Source organism: Humulus lupulus, chromosome X (assembly GCF_963169125.1).
Source record: "Humulus lupulus chromosome X, drHumLupu1.1, whole genome shotgun sequence".
Taxonomy (NCBI): domain Eukaryota; kingdom Viridiplantae; phylum Streptophyta; class Magnoliopsida; order Rosales; family Cannabaceae; genus Humulus; species Humulus lupulus.
Genome location: NC_084802.1, coordinates 165,774,574 through 165,789,303, shown reverse-complemented (window position 1 = coordinate 165,789,303; position 14,730 = coordinate 165,774,574). Strand labels below are relative to the sequence as shown.

Sequence of the window (14,730 nt, the reverse complement as noted above, 5' to 3'; positions counted from 1 at the left end):
GGTGATAGCCTATGCATCGAGACAGTTAAAGGAATATGAGCAGAGATATCCCACGTACGATCTGGAGTTGGCCGCGGTGGTATTTGCACTTATGGTTTGGAGACATTATCTGTATGGTGAGAAGTGTGAAATATACACCGACCATAAGAGTTTGAAGTTCTTCTTTACTCAGAAGGACCTAAATATGCACAAGAGACGGTGGCTGGAGTTTGTGAAGGATTATGATTGTGATATCCTATACCATCTTGGGAAGGCTAATGTAGTAGCTGATGCATTGAGTCAGAAGGGCCTAGGACAGTTGTTTAGTTCGAGGTAGACGTTTGATAAATTAGTTGGGGAGATGACTAGAGTGGGTATAGAGTTGGTGGTTGGTCGGTTAGCCAACATCACTCTTCTGTCTACCCTCCTTGAGAGGATCAGGGAGGCGCAGGGAAAGGATCCCCAGTTGAGGGGTCACAGAGAGAACGTCTTAGTTGGAGCAGCTAAGGACTTTTCTATCTTGGGGAGGGGGTTGCTAAAGTACAAGGGTCGAATCTGTGTTCTGATGGATTCTGATATTCTACGAGAGATCTTGGATGAATCACATACCACTCCTTATTCCTTACATCTAGGTACGACGAAGATGTACCAATATTTGAGAGGTTTGTATTGGTGGACGGGCATGAATATGGATTTGGTGTATTATGTGACCAAGTGCTTAATGTGTTAGTAGGTTAAGGCTGAAATCAGAGGCCAACAGTGTTACTGCAGCCTCTAGGGATTCCAGAGTGGAAATGAAAAGATATCACCATGGCCTTTGTGGTTGGTTTGTTGAAGACCGTGGGACAGCATGACTCGGTGTGGGTGATTGTGGATAGGTATACCAAGTCCGCCCACTTTTTACCTGTCAGGACGACTTATACTATGGAGCAGTATGCCGAGTTATATGTGAAGGAAATTGTTCGACTTCATGGGGCTCCGAGGTCGATATTATCGGACAGGGGCCCCACCTTCACCTCCAAGTTTTGGGAGAGTCTGCAGAAAGCTATGGGCACACAGTTATGGTTAGTACCGCATATCATCCTCAGATAGATGGACAGTCTAAGAGTACGATTCAGATACTGGAGGACATGCTACGAGCCTGTGTCCTAGATTTTGGGGGACCATAGGATACCATTGAGTTCTCATACAATAACCGCTACCAAGCGACCATTGGAGTGGCTCCGTTTAAGATGATGTATGGGAGGAAGTGTAGATCACCTATCCATTGGGATGAGACTGGTGAGAGAAGGTACTTAGGTCCTGAGATGGTCCACAGGACCAATGAGGTGATTGAAAGGATTAGAGCTCGAATGCTTGCCTCCCAGAGTCGCTAGAAGAGTAACTCGGACCAAAAACGCAGGAGCGTAGAATTTCAGGTCAGTGACCATGTGTTCCTTAGGGTTTCACCTTTGAGGGGAGTGAAATGGTTTGGTGTTCAGGGCAAGCTAAGCCCTAGATTTTTTGGTCCCTTTGAGATTCTGGAACGGGTTGGAGAGGTAGCTTACAGATTGGCGATGCCTCCATCCTTGTCAGGGGTTCACAATGTGTTGCACGCATCCGAGCTCCAGATGTATGTATCAGATTATTCACACGTGTTTGTTATGAGAACTTGGAGCTAGATCAGGATTTGTCATATGAGGAGAAGCCGGTACAGATTCTTGACCGGAAGGACAAAGTCTTGCGGAGCAAGACCATCGCCTGGGTGAAAGTGATGTGGAAGAACTGCAAGGTAGAGGAGGCGACGTGGGAACTTAAATTAGATATGCGGGAGCAGTATTCCGAGTTGTTCAGGTAATTTCGAAGATGAAATTTCTTTAAGGAGGGGATAGTTGTAGCGTCCCAAATTTGTAATGAGGCTTAGGGCCTTGATTAGCGTGCCTGGAGGGCAATAATTGATTTATTTTGTTAATATGTGAATTTGATAAATATGTGGTTAGGAATGTATGTTTAGGGGAATTAAATATGCATGTGGGCCCCATTTGGTTGCTAGGGGCGTATTTGTAATATTAGCCCGCTGAGGGCATAAATGCAATATTTGTAAATATATTGTGATTGATACCACGTGTCAGTGATGATATAATTGTGTTGCACGGTCCAAGATAGTCCCAGGGAGAGGTTTAGCAAGATAGTCACTGGGGGAATAATTAGTGGTTTACGGCATTTCGGTAACTCGGGTAACCATAGGTAACTCTTTAGGATAGTTTTTTTAAGTGGGAAAGTGGAATTCTTGCAAGAGGCTAAGGAAAATCTAGGCTACCCTGGTGGATTAGTTAGAATCTAAGTTAGAAGGGAGGGAAATTGGGTCATTTGGCTTAGGTGGTAGATAAACTTTGGCAAAGGCAAAGCTTGGAACGTTTTCTCATTTTGGCTTACGCAAGGGTTATGTTTGGGCAGCTCTAAAGAGAACTAGAAACTAGGAAGGAAGGAAGGACCTCTAATTTTTGTGGCCTCAAGTGGGGAATCAAGCCAAGAAAGCTAGAGGTTGTTCTGCATATTTAAGGTAAGGATTCTAAGTTGTTATTTTGTAGAATTCAGCCAAGAATGTTATCGTTTGAGGGTTGAATTATGTGTTGTCTTGTGGATTATTGGTGTGAGGTTCAGATTGGGATTATTGGAATTGGATTGGGATAGGAGCTCAAGGTCGAATTTCCACTTCAGGTAAGAGTTTCATGCATTTTTGAGGTTTATGCTCTGTTATGGTTTAATTTTTCTAGTTAGTGGTTTAAATTTTATAAAGTTTTAAACCATTTTGTGATTCTGATTTTGGAGGAGTGTTTGAGTGTGTTTTTGGTGTTCATAAGTTGCTATATTGTTTATATGAATTCTAGGTCGAATTGGGGACTTGGGAGTACTTGGGTATTGATTTGGAGTTTTGGCCTTGGAAAATCGTTGGGAAAAACCCAGTTTTCTGGCCGTCGCGGCCCCTGTAGGGTTTTGCCGCGGCGCTAGGCTAATTTCTGGGAAGGGGAAATTGTGTTTTTAGGGTTTCTACTTAGGGGGCTCGGGGATGCTTTTGCTACCTTGTGTGGGGAAATGGGAGGTCCCGAGAGCACGAGATTTGTTCTAGGAGATGTTTATGAATTTGTTAGTAATTAGAGTGCTATGTATGTGTTGTGACTAGGTTTCAAGCGAGGCTCGGGACACAGGTAAGAAAGCTTCTGTACCCATAGAGCAAGATGAGGCCCTATAGTTTCTGTTGCAGGGAGTAGCCCATTGATTGCGCTTATGCATGTTTAAATACTTGTTTAGTTATGCTATGTGTGCATATATGTGAATGAACGACAAGAACCAGGAACAGCGAAGGTCGAGAACGATGAAGGCCAGGAATGGTGAAGGCCAAGAACGGCAAGGGGCCGGGAGAAGCGTTTAGCACGCGGAGTGCGAGTTGCCAGGGCAAGACCCAATAGGATGCCTGGTAGAGTGCCTAGGATGGCATGGCCGTATGTGTTTAGCCCATTATAGCTTTATTTATATGCTGAATGATAGAAATGCATATGTTATCTGCTTGTGTGGTTTTTCTTGCTGAGCTTCAGCTCACGGGTGCTCTATGGTGCAGGTAAGGGCAAGGGAAAAGTCGACCAACCATGAGTACGGAGAGCGTGAAGCGGCGCGTACATGTTTGTCCTGCCTGGCTGCCACGGCCAGGGGTGTTTTTGGGAGATGTGTCGTACTAAATTATAGTTTTTCGTTTAGTCCACTTTAATCATATAATTGAGTTGTAAATATTTATATACTGTATTTTTGGATCCGGAATGTTAAACACTTTATAATTTTCAATGAATGAAATTATAAGCAAAGTATATGACTCTGTTGATGGTTTAATTACACTTTTGTCTTAAAACCTCATTTAGCGAGTTAATTGCACGTTTTGAACTCACTTGGTAACTACGCTAAGGCAGTAGGGCTTTACAATTTCGGTTTGAGCACTTTCTTAAATTCTTGGGTTCGTAACAAAATAGTAGACTTTTGTTGACCCCGAGCAACACATCCCTGTCTCTTGAAATATCTTTATGTCTTCTATTTTATAGTTTACGCCTAAACGAAGGTGACTGAGCTAAGCAACATTTATTCTCGCTCATTTATTTTCCTTTTGTTGAAGCATCAGTTGAGCCTAGCAGCTTTTAATCTCGAGCACCCTTTAACACATGTCTATACGATATTTTTATTTGGGTATGCATCTGCTCGTACTTTGTCTTTCATTACTGCTTGATGTATGCTGTTTTTTGTTTGGAGCTATGCGACTCTGTTTGTTGATTGGAGCTAATCAATTTTTTTGAATGAGTAGTAAACAATACTGTTCAACCCTATCTACAGAAATTGTTTTATGGCTCTTTTTGTTGCTTGGTATACCGCGCAACGCGCAAGCACTTTAACATCAATAAAAATTAACGCTTCTAAGCCCTTTTAATTACTCTTTTTTTTTTCTCTTCTTGTCTAGGTATGATTATAGTGCCCCCAAGTGACCGAGTGGGATTCATAACTCTTGGGTTATCCTCTTGGTCAATTGCTAATTGACCAGAGCTGTTCGTAATAACCTATTCGGGCCCACTTGGGTTTGCCAAAACCTGCAAAGGTTTCATACACTGCCGAGAATCCGTGATGTAATTCACTAGTTAGCAAGATAATCATTGTAAAAATAAAGGCTTGTAAGAATTGACAAAATGTGTCTTATTGATTAAAAATTAACCATACAAGCTGCATCGCTGCACAGTAGCTTATATTCATAAACATTAATTATTACAATAAATGGGCAAATCGTGCAGGTGTATGTACCGGCCAGTCAACGATTACTTAAAAGAAATCTTATTGGTAGTACTACCTTAGGTGTTCCCCATTCCAATAATGGGGGACAGGTACCAGTTGGAGATCTTGGTTATACCGCACGAGGTTGTATGTGTCGGATGGTCCTATCTCCGTGACCTGGTAAGGGCCTTCCCAGTTAGGGCTAGTACACCTGCTGAAGCATCTCGAGTTTCTGGGAATATTCTTCATAAGACTAGGTCTCCTACGTCAAATTTTCGTTCCTTAACTCTAGAATTGAAGTACTGGGCAACTTTTTGTTGATGGGCGGCCAGGCGTACATTGGACTTTTTGCGTCTTTCTTCAATTAGGTCCAAGGATTCAGCTAACAGTTGGTGATTACCATCTTGGTCATAAGCTGTGCGCCTGTGAGATGGTGGAGTCTCCTCTACGAGCAACATCACTCCATACCCATATGTGAGTGCAAAGAGGGTATCTCCAGTAGTTGTTCGCTCGATAGTCCTATATGACCATAGTACTTCAGGTAGTTTCTCAGGCCAGTTTCGCTTAGCCTTTTCTAAATGTTTTTTCAAAGTGTCTTTGAGAGTCTTGTTAACTGCATCTACCTGTCCATTTGCTTGTGGGTGTGAGACTGCTGAGAAGCTTTTTCTGATGCCATGTTTAGTGCAGAAATCAGTAAATACCTAGTTGTCTAACTGTGTGCCATTGTCAGGCCCTATTTTGTGGGGTAGACCAAACCTTCAAATTATATTTTTTTACCACAAAGTCCAAGACTTTCTTGGAAGTGATCGTTCCCAACAGCTCAGCCTTCGTCCATTTGGTAAAGTAATCCACTGCTACTACCGTGTACTGTACTCCCCCCATTCCTTTTGGGAACTAACCAATAAGGTTGATCCCCCAAATGGCAAAGGGCCATGGAGTTTGCATTTGTGTTAGTTCATTTAGGGCTGCTCGGGGGATTTTTGCAAATCTCTAACACTTGTCACATTTTCGAACATGCGATATGGAGTCCTCATTCATAGTTGGCCAGAAGTAGCCTTGCCTTAGAATTTTCATAGATAGGCTCTACCCCCCAGCATGTACCTCTTCAAGAAGTTGTCCAGATTCTATTTGGTTGACGCACCTAAGCAATGGCATTAAAAATCCTCTTCTGTACATGACCCTTCCAGGATGAGGTACCAAGCAACTTTCCTTATCAATTTTCTAGACTCGTTATGACTGTTGGGCAGGATTCTATGCTCTAGATAAGCAGCAATCGAGGTCATCTAGGATGTAGTGTTGTCTATTAGAAGGACTGGTTCGGGCAGGTTGATACTGGGTCTGTCCAGATACTCAATGGGGACTAAATTGGCTTTGTCCACCACGGCACTGCTGGCCAGCCTAGCCAGTGCATCTGCCATGGCATTTTCTTCTCTAGCTATCAGTTGAATGGTGTATCTCTTAATCTGAGTGAGCAAATCGTTCATTTTACTAAGATAGGCCATCATTTTCTCTCCCCGAGCTACATATTCTTTGGGGATGTGGTTGAAAACTAGCTTTGAGTCGCTATATATTTCCAAGGATTGAGCTTTCACATCTTTGGCCAATCTTAGGCCTGCAATTAGTGCTCCATATTTTTCTTCGTTATTGGATGCCTCAAATCCAAAATGAAGTGCACAATGGATGTGCTGCCCTTCGGGGGTGATTAGAGTGAGACCGACTCCAGACAACTAGTCGGTAGATGAGCCGTCTACATGTTGTTTCCAGGCTAGTTGTTATTTTTGGGAATCAATAGTGCTGGATTATGGGTGTTTGACATTCTACGCAGCTTTCGTGACGTGTGGTAGTTCAGACTTGGATGACTGCTCGTCTAAGACTCTGCTCGGTTCTGGTAGTCTGGTACACTCAACTACAATGTATGCAAGAGCCTAGCCTTTAATTGTTGTTCAGGGATAGTAGTTAATCTCGTACTGCCCGAGCTCTATAGAGCATTTTAGAAACCGAACAGAGGTGTCTGGATTTTGCAAGACTGGACACAGTGGTTGATCGGTAAGAACCTTGATTGGATGAGCTTTGAAATATGGACAAAGTTTTCTTGAAGACAAAAGGAAGCAGTAAGTAAAATTTTCAAGTAGAGGATATCTGCTTAGGTCTTCAACCAGCCTTTTACTAACATAGTAGATAGGATGCAATGTCTTATCATCTTCCCTGATCAGGACTGCACTAACAGTGTGTTGAGTTATTGCTAGGTATATGCAGAGTTCCTCACCCTCCAGAGATTTTGAAAGGATCGGGTGTAACGCCCTGGATAGCCAGACCGCTACACTGTGTGTTTATAAAGATGAAGGACTCGCTAATCAAGTCATTTAGTTAAAACGTGATACTGAAACCACTAATGAACTAGGGTTAAAAGGTTTTTGTCTCAAAAGTGTACATCCTACATAATAAAACATTTTATACATGGGATCCCAAATAGAACAGCATTCGGAAGTCAGTTTAAAAAATTTCCAAAGTTTAAACAACCACTAGCCATTCTAAGGAAAAACAAACATTTCTGGTTCCCTGTTCCTGTCTTCCCCTCAACCGTGGTAGCTGAGCAGCAGATCATGTACATTCAGCTCACAGAGCTCTCCAAGTCAGGGCTGATCAAGTTTTCCCTTGCCTTTACTTGCACCACATAGCATCCATGAGCCAAGGCCTAGCAAGAAAACATAATATGCATCACTAACAACAATAATAGATGAATAGTCCTTTAAGCATGATCAAATACTTAATACTCATATTAATCACATAGCACATATTCAAAATCAAAGATGCAACCAAGCATTAATAACAATCAAGTTACCTGATAATCAGGGCTGACAACTTAGGCCACACCCTCTGTTTACCCCACTGGCTTCGGCCCGCTTAAACCGAGCTCAGTGCATAATAAGCTGTCCTCGGCTACCAGTGGCCGAGCCGCGCCCTGTGCGCTAGTGTAACCTTGGGCAATCTTAGGCCGTGGTTTACTGTTTACACGGCATATTACCATCCTTTCAAAACATACATATTAGGGAACCCTTAGTCCCATTACAAATACACAACTGGGTGCAGTTTTCTTACCTTTAATTTCCACGTTCACTGACTACGAGCAACGACTCTCGAGCACGATCTGCTTCCCGTGCCCTAGCTTAACACCTACTCACAACCAAGGTAATGGATTCCATTAATATTCAAATAAAGGTTTTTGGGTACAATGCTAGCTTCCGGGACATCGAAATCCACCAGACACGGTGGTGGAATCGATCCCGAGCACCCTAGGTTAGGTTTCTGCGCTTAAAATTCCCAAAAGATCAAAAAATGCCCCTAAGGGCTACGGCCCCTGAAACCTAGTCATGGCCCGCCCATGAAATAGAGGCTAAGCCTCTTTGTAGGCAGACACGCGCCGCAGCCATGCCATGCCCTGTGGCGTTGCGGCGCTCCCCTTCGGCAGAGCCTCCCTGGCTCCCTTGCTTCGTAGGGCCGCAGCGCTCTAGAAGAGAGCCGCAGCCCAACCCTTCGTGCCCAGAAAACCCACCATTTCTATCATCCTAACCATATTCAAAACCACCCCAAAGCACCCTAATTCCAACACCTATTGATCTCAAGACTTTTAATATGATTCTAGCAACATAATCCAACAGAAAACCTAGCTTAAAACTCATTAAAATCCCATTTTGATTTCTGAAACCCAGGAACTTAAGAACACAAAAACCACCAATGGAACACAAGAGCTCAGTCATTAATTTATGGATTCAAGCTTACCTCCACAGCAGAATCACTTCTCTAAGCAAAATCCAAGCCAACTCCCAAGTTTTCCACTTTAACTCAACCTTGAGATTAAGAAACTAGGAACCCTTAGATTTCAACCCATAAACCATATAATCAACTAGTCAAAAATGAAATTCAGTTCTGACCTTAGTTTATGGTTGAATTCCCTGGCTGAAACTGAGCTATTTCCTCAAAACTCTAGCCCAAATCACTGAAGTCCCAGCTTAATTCCCTTAGATTTCAGTAGTTTCCTTAAGAAAGAGAAGTGAAGGAAAAGAGGAGCAAAATGGGTCGGTTTGTGCTTTATTCTACCGGTTTCTATTTTGTTTAGTCTAACATTAGTTAATTATGTCAATCCCGAGGCTGGGGGTACCGAAAACGTCCCCGAGGGCAAAACGGTAAAATTCCCAAATATTCCTGCCTAAGCCTCTTAACCTCAGATATATGTACATATATTTATTTCCATGACCCGATAACCCAGATAATTATCAAATACCCGAACTACCCCTTGGCTTACCCTAAGTCAAATATTAAGCGTGGTTGTGACTTTCCCTCTGACTGGCTCCCTAGGATCGCCTCAAATCGCACGTTGCAGATCTACCCACATAATAATGTGGTTCTCACAGATATAACATTTAACCACATTTACATTCATATAATCATCCAAGCATGCTTATCATATAATCATGCATTAAATCAATAAATTCACACATATACCAATTATGCCCTCCCGACGCACTAATCAAGGCACTTGAGCCATATTAGTGATTTTGGGTTGTTACAACTATCCCCTCCTACTGAGAATTTTGTCCTCGAAATTTACCTGAATAGCTCAGGATACTGATCCCGCATCGCTGCCTCTAACTCCTTGGTCGCTTCCTCGACCTTGATATTTCTCCACAACACTTTAACTAACGGCATTGTCTTATTCCGTAAAACTTTGTCCTTTCATATCCAAAATCTGAACTGGTCGCTCTTCATAGGACAAATCTGTCTGTAACCCTAAGTCCTCATACTTCAGCACATGCGTCGTATCTGAAACATACTTATGCAATGTGGAGACATGGAATACATCATGAACTCCTGACAACGACGGTGGCAAGGCCAATCTGTAAGCCACCTGTCCAATCCTTTCTAGGATCTCAGAAGGTCCAACAAACCGAGGGCTCAGCTTGCCCTTTACTCCAAACCTCCTCACCCCTCTCAATGGTGAAACTCGCAGAAACACATGGTCCCCAACTTGGAACTCCACGTCCCTACGCTTAGGATCAGCATAGCTTTTCTGTCTACTCTGTGTAGCAAGCATTCTGGCTCGAATCTTCTCAATAGCTTCATTAGTCTTCTAAAAATACTTCCTCTCACCCATCTCATCCCAATGAATCGGCGATCTACACTTTCTCCCATATAACATTTCATAAGGAGCCACTCCAATCATGGACTGATAACTGTTGTTATACGAGAACTCAATCAATGGAAGATACTTACTCCAAGATCCCTCGAAATCAATCACACATGCCCTAAGCATGTCCTCCAACACCTGAATCGTCCTCTCAGACTGTCCATCAGTCTGAGGATGAAAAGTTGTGCTAAACTTCAACTGGGTCCCCATTGCTCTCTACAGAGCTCCCCAAAACTTATAGGTAAAGATAGGGTCTCAATCAGAGACAATAGACTTTGGAACCCCATGGAGACGAACTATCTCCCTCACATACAACTCTTCATACTGTTCCACTGTATAGGTCGACTTCACTAGCAGAAAATGAGCTAACTTGGTATATTTGTCTACTATTACCCACACCGAGTCATAAAGCCCCACTGTCCTGGGTAGTCCTCCCAAAAAATCCATCGTGATGTCCTCCCACTTCCACTCTGAGATACCCAAAGGCTGAACCAATCCCGCTGGTCGCTGATGCTCAGCCTTTACCTGCTGACATGTCAAACATCTAGCCACATACTCTACCACATCCTTCTTCATCTTGGGTCACCAACATAATGTCTGTAGATCATGATACGTCTTCGTGGTACCCGAATGAAGCGAGTATGGCGTGGTGTGAGACTCAGTCAGTATCTCTCGTTTGATCCCCTCATCTGCCAGAACACAAATCCATCCCTGATATCGATGCGTACCAGTCTCAGAAACAGAATAATCCTTAGCTGTCCCAGCTAAGACATGTTGCCTAACATCTTGCAACTGCACATCCACCAATTTTCCCTCCTTGATCCTCTCTAGCAGGGTTGACTGCAAGGTAATATTAGCTAACTGGTCCACCACCAATTCTATCTTTGCCCTGGCCATCTCATCAACTAACTCTCTCGAGATCTGGGTGGAACTATACAATTGTCCTTGGCCCCTCCTACTCAATGCATCTGCCGCCACATTGGCCTTCCCTGAGTGGTAAAGGATATCGTAGTCATAATCCCTAACCAGATCCAACCAATGCCTCTGTCTCATGTTCAGATCCTTCTGAGTGAAGAAATATTTCAAATTCTTATGGTCAGTGTATATCTCGCACCTCTCCCCATACAGGTAATGACGCCACGCTTTCAGTGCGAATACAACTACTGCTAGTTCCAAATCATGAGTAGGATACTGCTGTTCATACTCCTTCAACTGCCGCGATGCATAAGCTATAAGTTTCTCATTTTGCATCAGTACGCAGCCTAAACTCATCCTCAATGCATCACAGTAAACTAAAAACTTTCCTTCCTCCGAAGGAAGACTCAGCACAGGTGCAGAAATAAGCCGTCGCTTCAACTCTTGGAAACTATTCTCACACTTCTCTGACCAAACAAACTTCTGATTCTTTCTTGTCAATTCTGCCATCGATGAATAAATCTTTGAAAATCCCTCCACAAACTGCCTGTAATAACCTGCAACCCAAGGAAACTCCGCACCTCCGAGGCATTCCTTGGCCTTGGCCAATCTCTCATCGCTTCCACCTTGGAGGAATCCACCTTAATCCCTTCTGCACCAACTATATGCCCAAGGAAAGTCACCTCTGGTAACCAAAATTCACAATTCTTAAACTTAGCATATAACTGGTGTTCTCTTAATCTCTATAAAACCTGTCGAAGATGTCGCTCGTGCTCTGCCTCTGAACTGGAGTACACCAAGATGTCGTCGATGAAGACAATGAAGAATTGATCCAAGAAGTCCTTGAACACCCTGTTCATCAAATCCATAAAAGCTGCCGGGGCATTGGTCAAACCAAAAGACATGACCAAGAACTCATAGTGCCCATATCGCATCCGGAAGGTCGTCTTTGGTATATCCTCATCTTTAATCCTCAGCAGGTGATAACCAGATCGTAGATCAATCTTTGAGAACACCGTCTTTCCCTGTAGCTGATCAAACAAGTCATTAATCCTTGGTAGAGGGTACTTATTCTTGATAGTCAACTTGTTCAATTCTCTTTAGTCTACACACATTCTCAGAGTCCCGTCCTTCTTCTTAACAAACAACACTAGAGCGCCCCATGGAGAGTAGCTAGGCCTGATGAATCCCAAATCAAGAAGTTCATGCAACTGTATCTTCAATTCTTTCAACTCCGCTGGTACTATCCTATACGGTGCCCGTGATATTGGTTCTGTCCCCAGTGCTAACTCAATCTCAAACTGAATGTCCCTGCGCGGTGACAACCCTGGTAGATCCTCAGGAAATACGTCCAAAAACTCACACACCAATCTGGTCTCTCCCGGCCCTACTGGCATAACCCTAGTAGTACCCACTACACTGTCCACAAAACCTATGCATCCCCCCTGCAACAAGTCTCTGGCTGTCAATGCTGATATCATGGGTACGCGGGGTCTACATACCACACCCATGAAGACAAAAGGATCCTCGCCCTCAGGCTCGAAAGTCACCATCTTCTTTCTGCAATCAATAGTAGCCCCATACCTGACCAAGCAATCCATCCCTAAGATCATGTCAAAATCTTCCATGTCTAACTCAATCAGATCTACCGAAAGCTCTCTACTACCAACCATCACTGGCAGTGCCGTAATCCATCCCCTAGAAACTATTAGTTCCCCTATAGACAATAAAGTCCCAAACCCCGCGGTCCGATACTCACTAGGCCTACATAGTTTATCAATCACTTTATTATAAACAAAGGTATGTGTAGCACCAGAATCAATCAATACTGTAAAAGGAGAGCCAGCGCTAGAAAGCTGACCTGTCACTACCAAGGGACTAGCCTCAGCCTCTGCCTGTGTCAAAGTGAATACTCGAGCTGGAGTCAAGCTATCCACCTTTTCTGCTTCACCTGTCTTCACTATTGGGCAGTCTTACCCAAGATGCCCCACTATTCCGCACACAAAACAAGCTTCGGCCCAACATTCGCCCAGGTGATGCCTTCTACACCTTGGGCACTCTAGATAGGTCCACCACGCCTCGCCGCCACCCTGACGGCCACCCTGACCAACCCAACCCCTCATATCAGGACAAGCAGCAGTCAAAGTGTCAGGAGTCTTTCTCTTGAAGTCACTGAGGCCTCCACCCCTACCTATCCCTGAATAAGGAGGCACCACTCTTCGACCCTCGTGCCTCACCGCACTTTCCTTCCAAATCTTGTTTTTCGTTTCCTCAGTGGTGAGAGCCTTCTCAACGGCCTGGGCATACGTTGTTCCTCCAGGTACCGTTGTAATCGTATCATCCTGGGCTACCATAGCATTAAGCCCCCTGATAAATCTGTCCTGCCTAGGTGCATCAGTGGGCACAAGATCTGTTGCAAATTTCGCCAGCCTATCAAATTTTAGGAGATACTCGATAACAGTCATATTGCCCTACACCAAACCCACAAACTCATTAACTTTTGCTGCCCTAACGACAACATTATAGTATTTCTGGTTGAACAAATCTCTAAAGCCTTCCCAACTCAAAGTAGTGACATCCCTGGTCTGTGAAGCCACCTCCCACCAGATGCGGGCATCATCTCTCAACATATATGTGGCACAGGCCACTCTATCATGCCCCTCTATTCTAATAAAATCCAGAGTAGTAGTAATCATTGTCAGCCATTCCTCGGCCTTCAATGGGTCTGGTCCACCATCAAATATTGGGGGCTGCTGCTTTCTGAACCGCTCATATAATGGCTCCCACCTGTTCTCAATCTCTCCCGACTCTACAACTGGTACCACTACAGGTGGTACAATAGGGACAACACTCCATGATGGAGCCTGCTGTCATAGCAACCGAATCTGTTCATCCTGTCTCTACAACCGAGCTTGCATATCTACCATGAGTTGCTACCAGTTCTTAGGGACTGGCGAAGGAATCTGGCCCTGGTCATCACCCCCGGTCCCAGACCTAGTGCCGGCTAGTCACGTAGATTTTCTTGGACGCATAGCCATCCAATTCAATCTGCAATCAACGACTCGGCAGTCAGACCATGATCACAAGGTAAAAGTTTCTCCAAAGTCCACCAAAGGAACATAACCAATCACAAACAATAAGAATATAGGCATTTATCCACATGCACCGGCTGCTAATAAGCATGCCCCAACATTACCACACCATAGCTAAGAAAAAAGCATTCACCAATACACAATATGCAGTTAATCCCTGGTAAGTTAGTCGTGGTGGCGGTTGCTAGTGTCTTGCTAATGTAACACGGCATAGGGCTTGGTAAGAGGTGAAAGATAATGAATACTACAGTTTGGTTTTAGTTCAGAGAGAAAGCCAAGAAGGTCGTTGAAACTTCTTAAGGCAGGAGTGTTTGCCTATTTGAAAGGATAAAGAGCTGGTAAATTGCTAATTTATGAGGAAATAAAGTTCCGAGAAGAAAGAGTTGCATCTCTGCGTGGTAACAGACGAGGATCTGTAAGGTGTTCAGAGAATGAAGGGAGAGTTCTGACTCTTAATTCAGCATAAACTGAAGTTGTACTAAGGGTTAGGCCAGCGGGGCCTACAAGTTGATCCCACCTAGTAGAGGTGATGACTTTTGAGTATCTCTAGAATCAGGAATAAGACAATGAACTGGTCATTGTAATCTAGGCAGACCCTGAGCTTTGGCAGGGTTGCAGGGTTAACGAGGGGCTATCAAGAGCATGGCTATTAGACAAGATCTTGTGGGGCAAGATTGTTACTCTTGTAAGAATGTTGTTAAAAAAAAAAAGTAAAGTAAAGGCGGTGGACCTTGGGATTCTGGGTCAGAGTTGCGGGTTTACTGACTGATGTGT

General features: G+C 43.8%; 1 protein-coding gene across 1 annotated transcript; it reads right to left on the bottom strand.

The window, feature by feature from the left end:
• Nucleotides 1-5,009: 5,009 nt before the first annotated feature.
• On the bottom strand, nt 5,010-6,248 carry LOC133806431 (uncharacterized). Its single transcript, XM_062244532.1, has 2 exons — nt 6,115-6,248; nt 5,010-5,430 (listed from the first exon to the last, which is right to left on the bottom strand). The coding sequence occupies exons 1-2, from the start codon at nt 6,246-6,248 to the stop codon at nt 5,010-5,012; spliced, it is 555 nt and encodes a 184-aa protein (XP_062100516.1).
• Between the last annotated feature and the right edge of the window lie 8,482 nt (nt 6,249-14,730).

What these genes read in the sequence shown, in the direction of transcription:
- LOC133806431 (XM_062244532.1), bottom strand. Translation starts at nt 6,248, where the DNA reads ATGAACGATTTGCTCACTCAGATTAAGAGATACACCATTCAACTGATA. An exon ending in GCCAATTTAGTCCCCATTGA is followed by an intron (nt 5,431 to 6,114) that starts GTATCTGGACAG and finishes ACATGGCATCAG; the next exon opens with AAAAAGCTTCTCAGCAGTCT.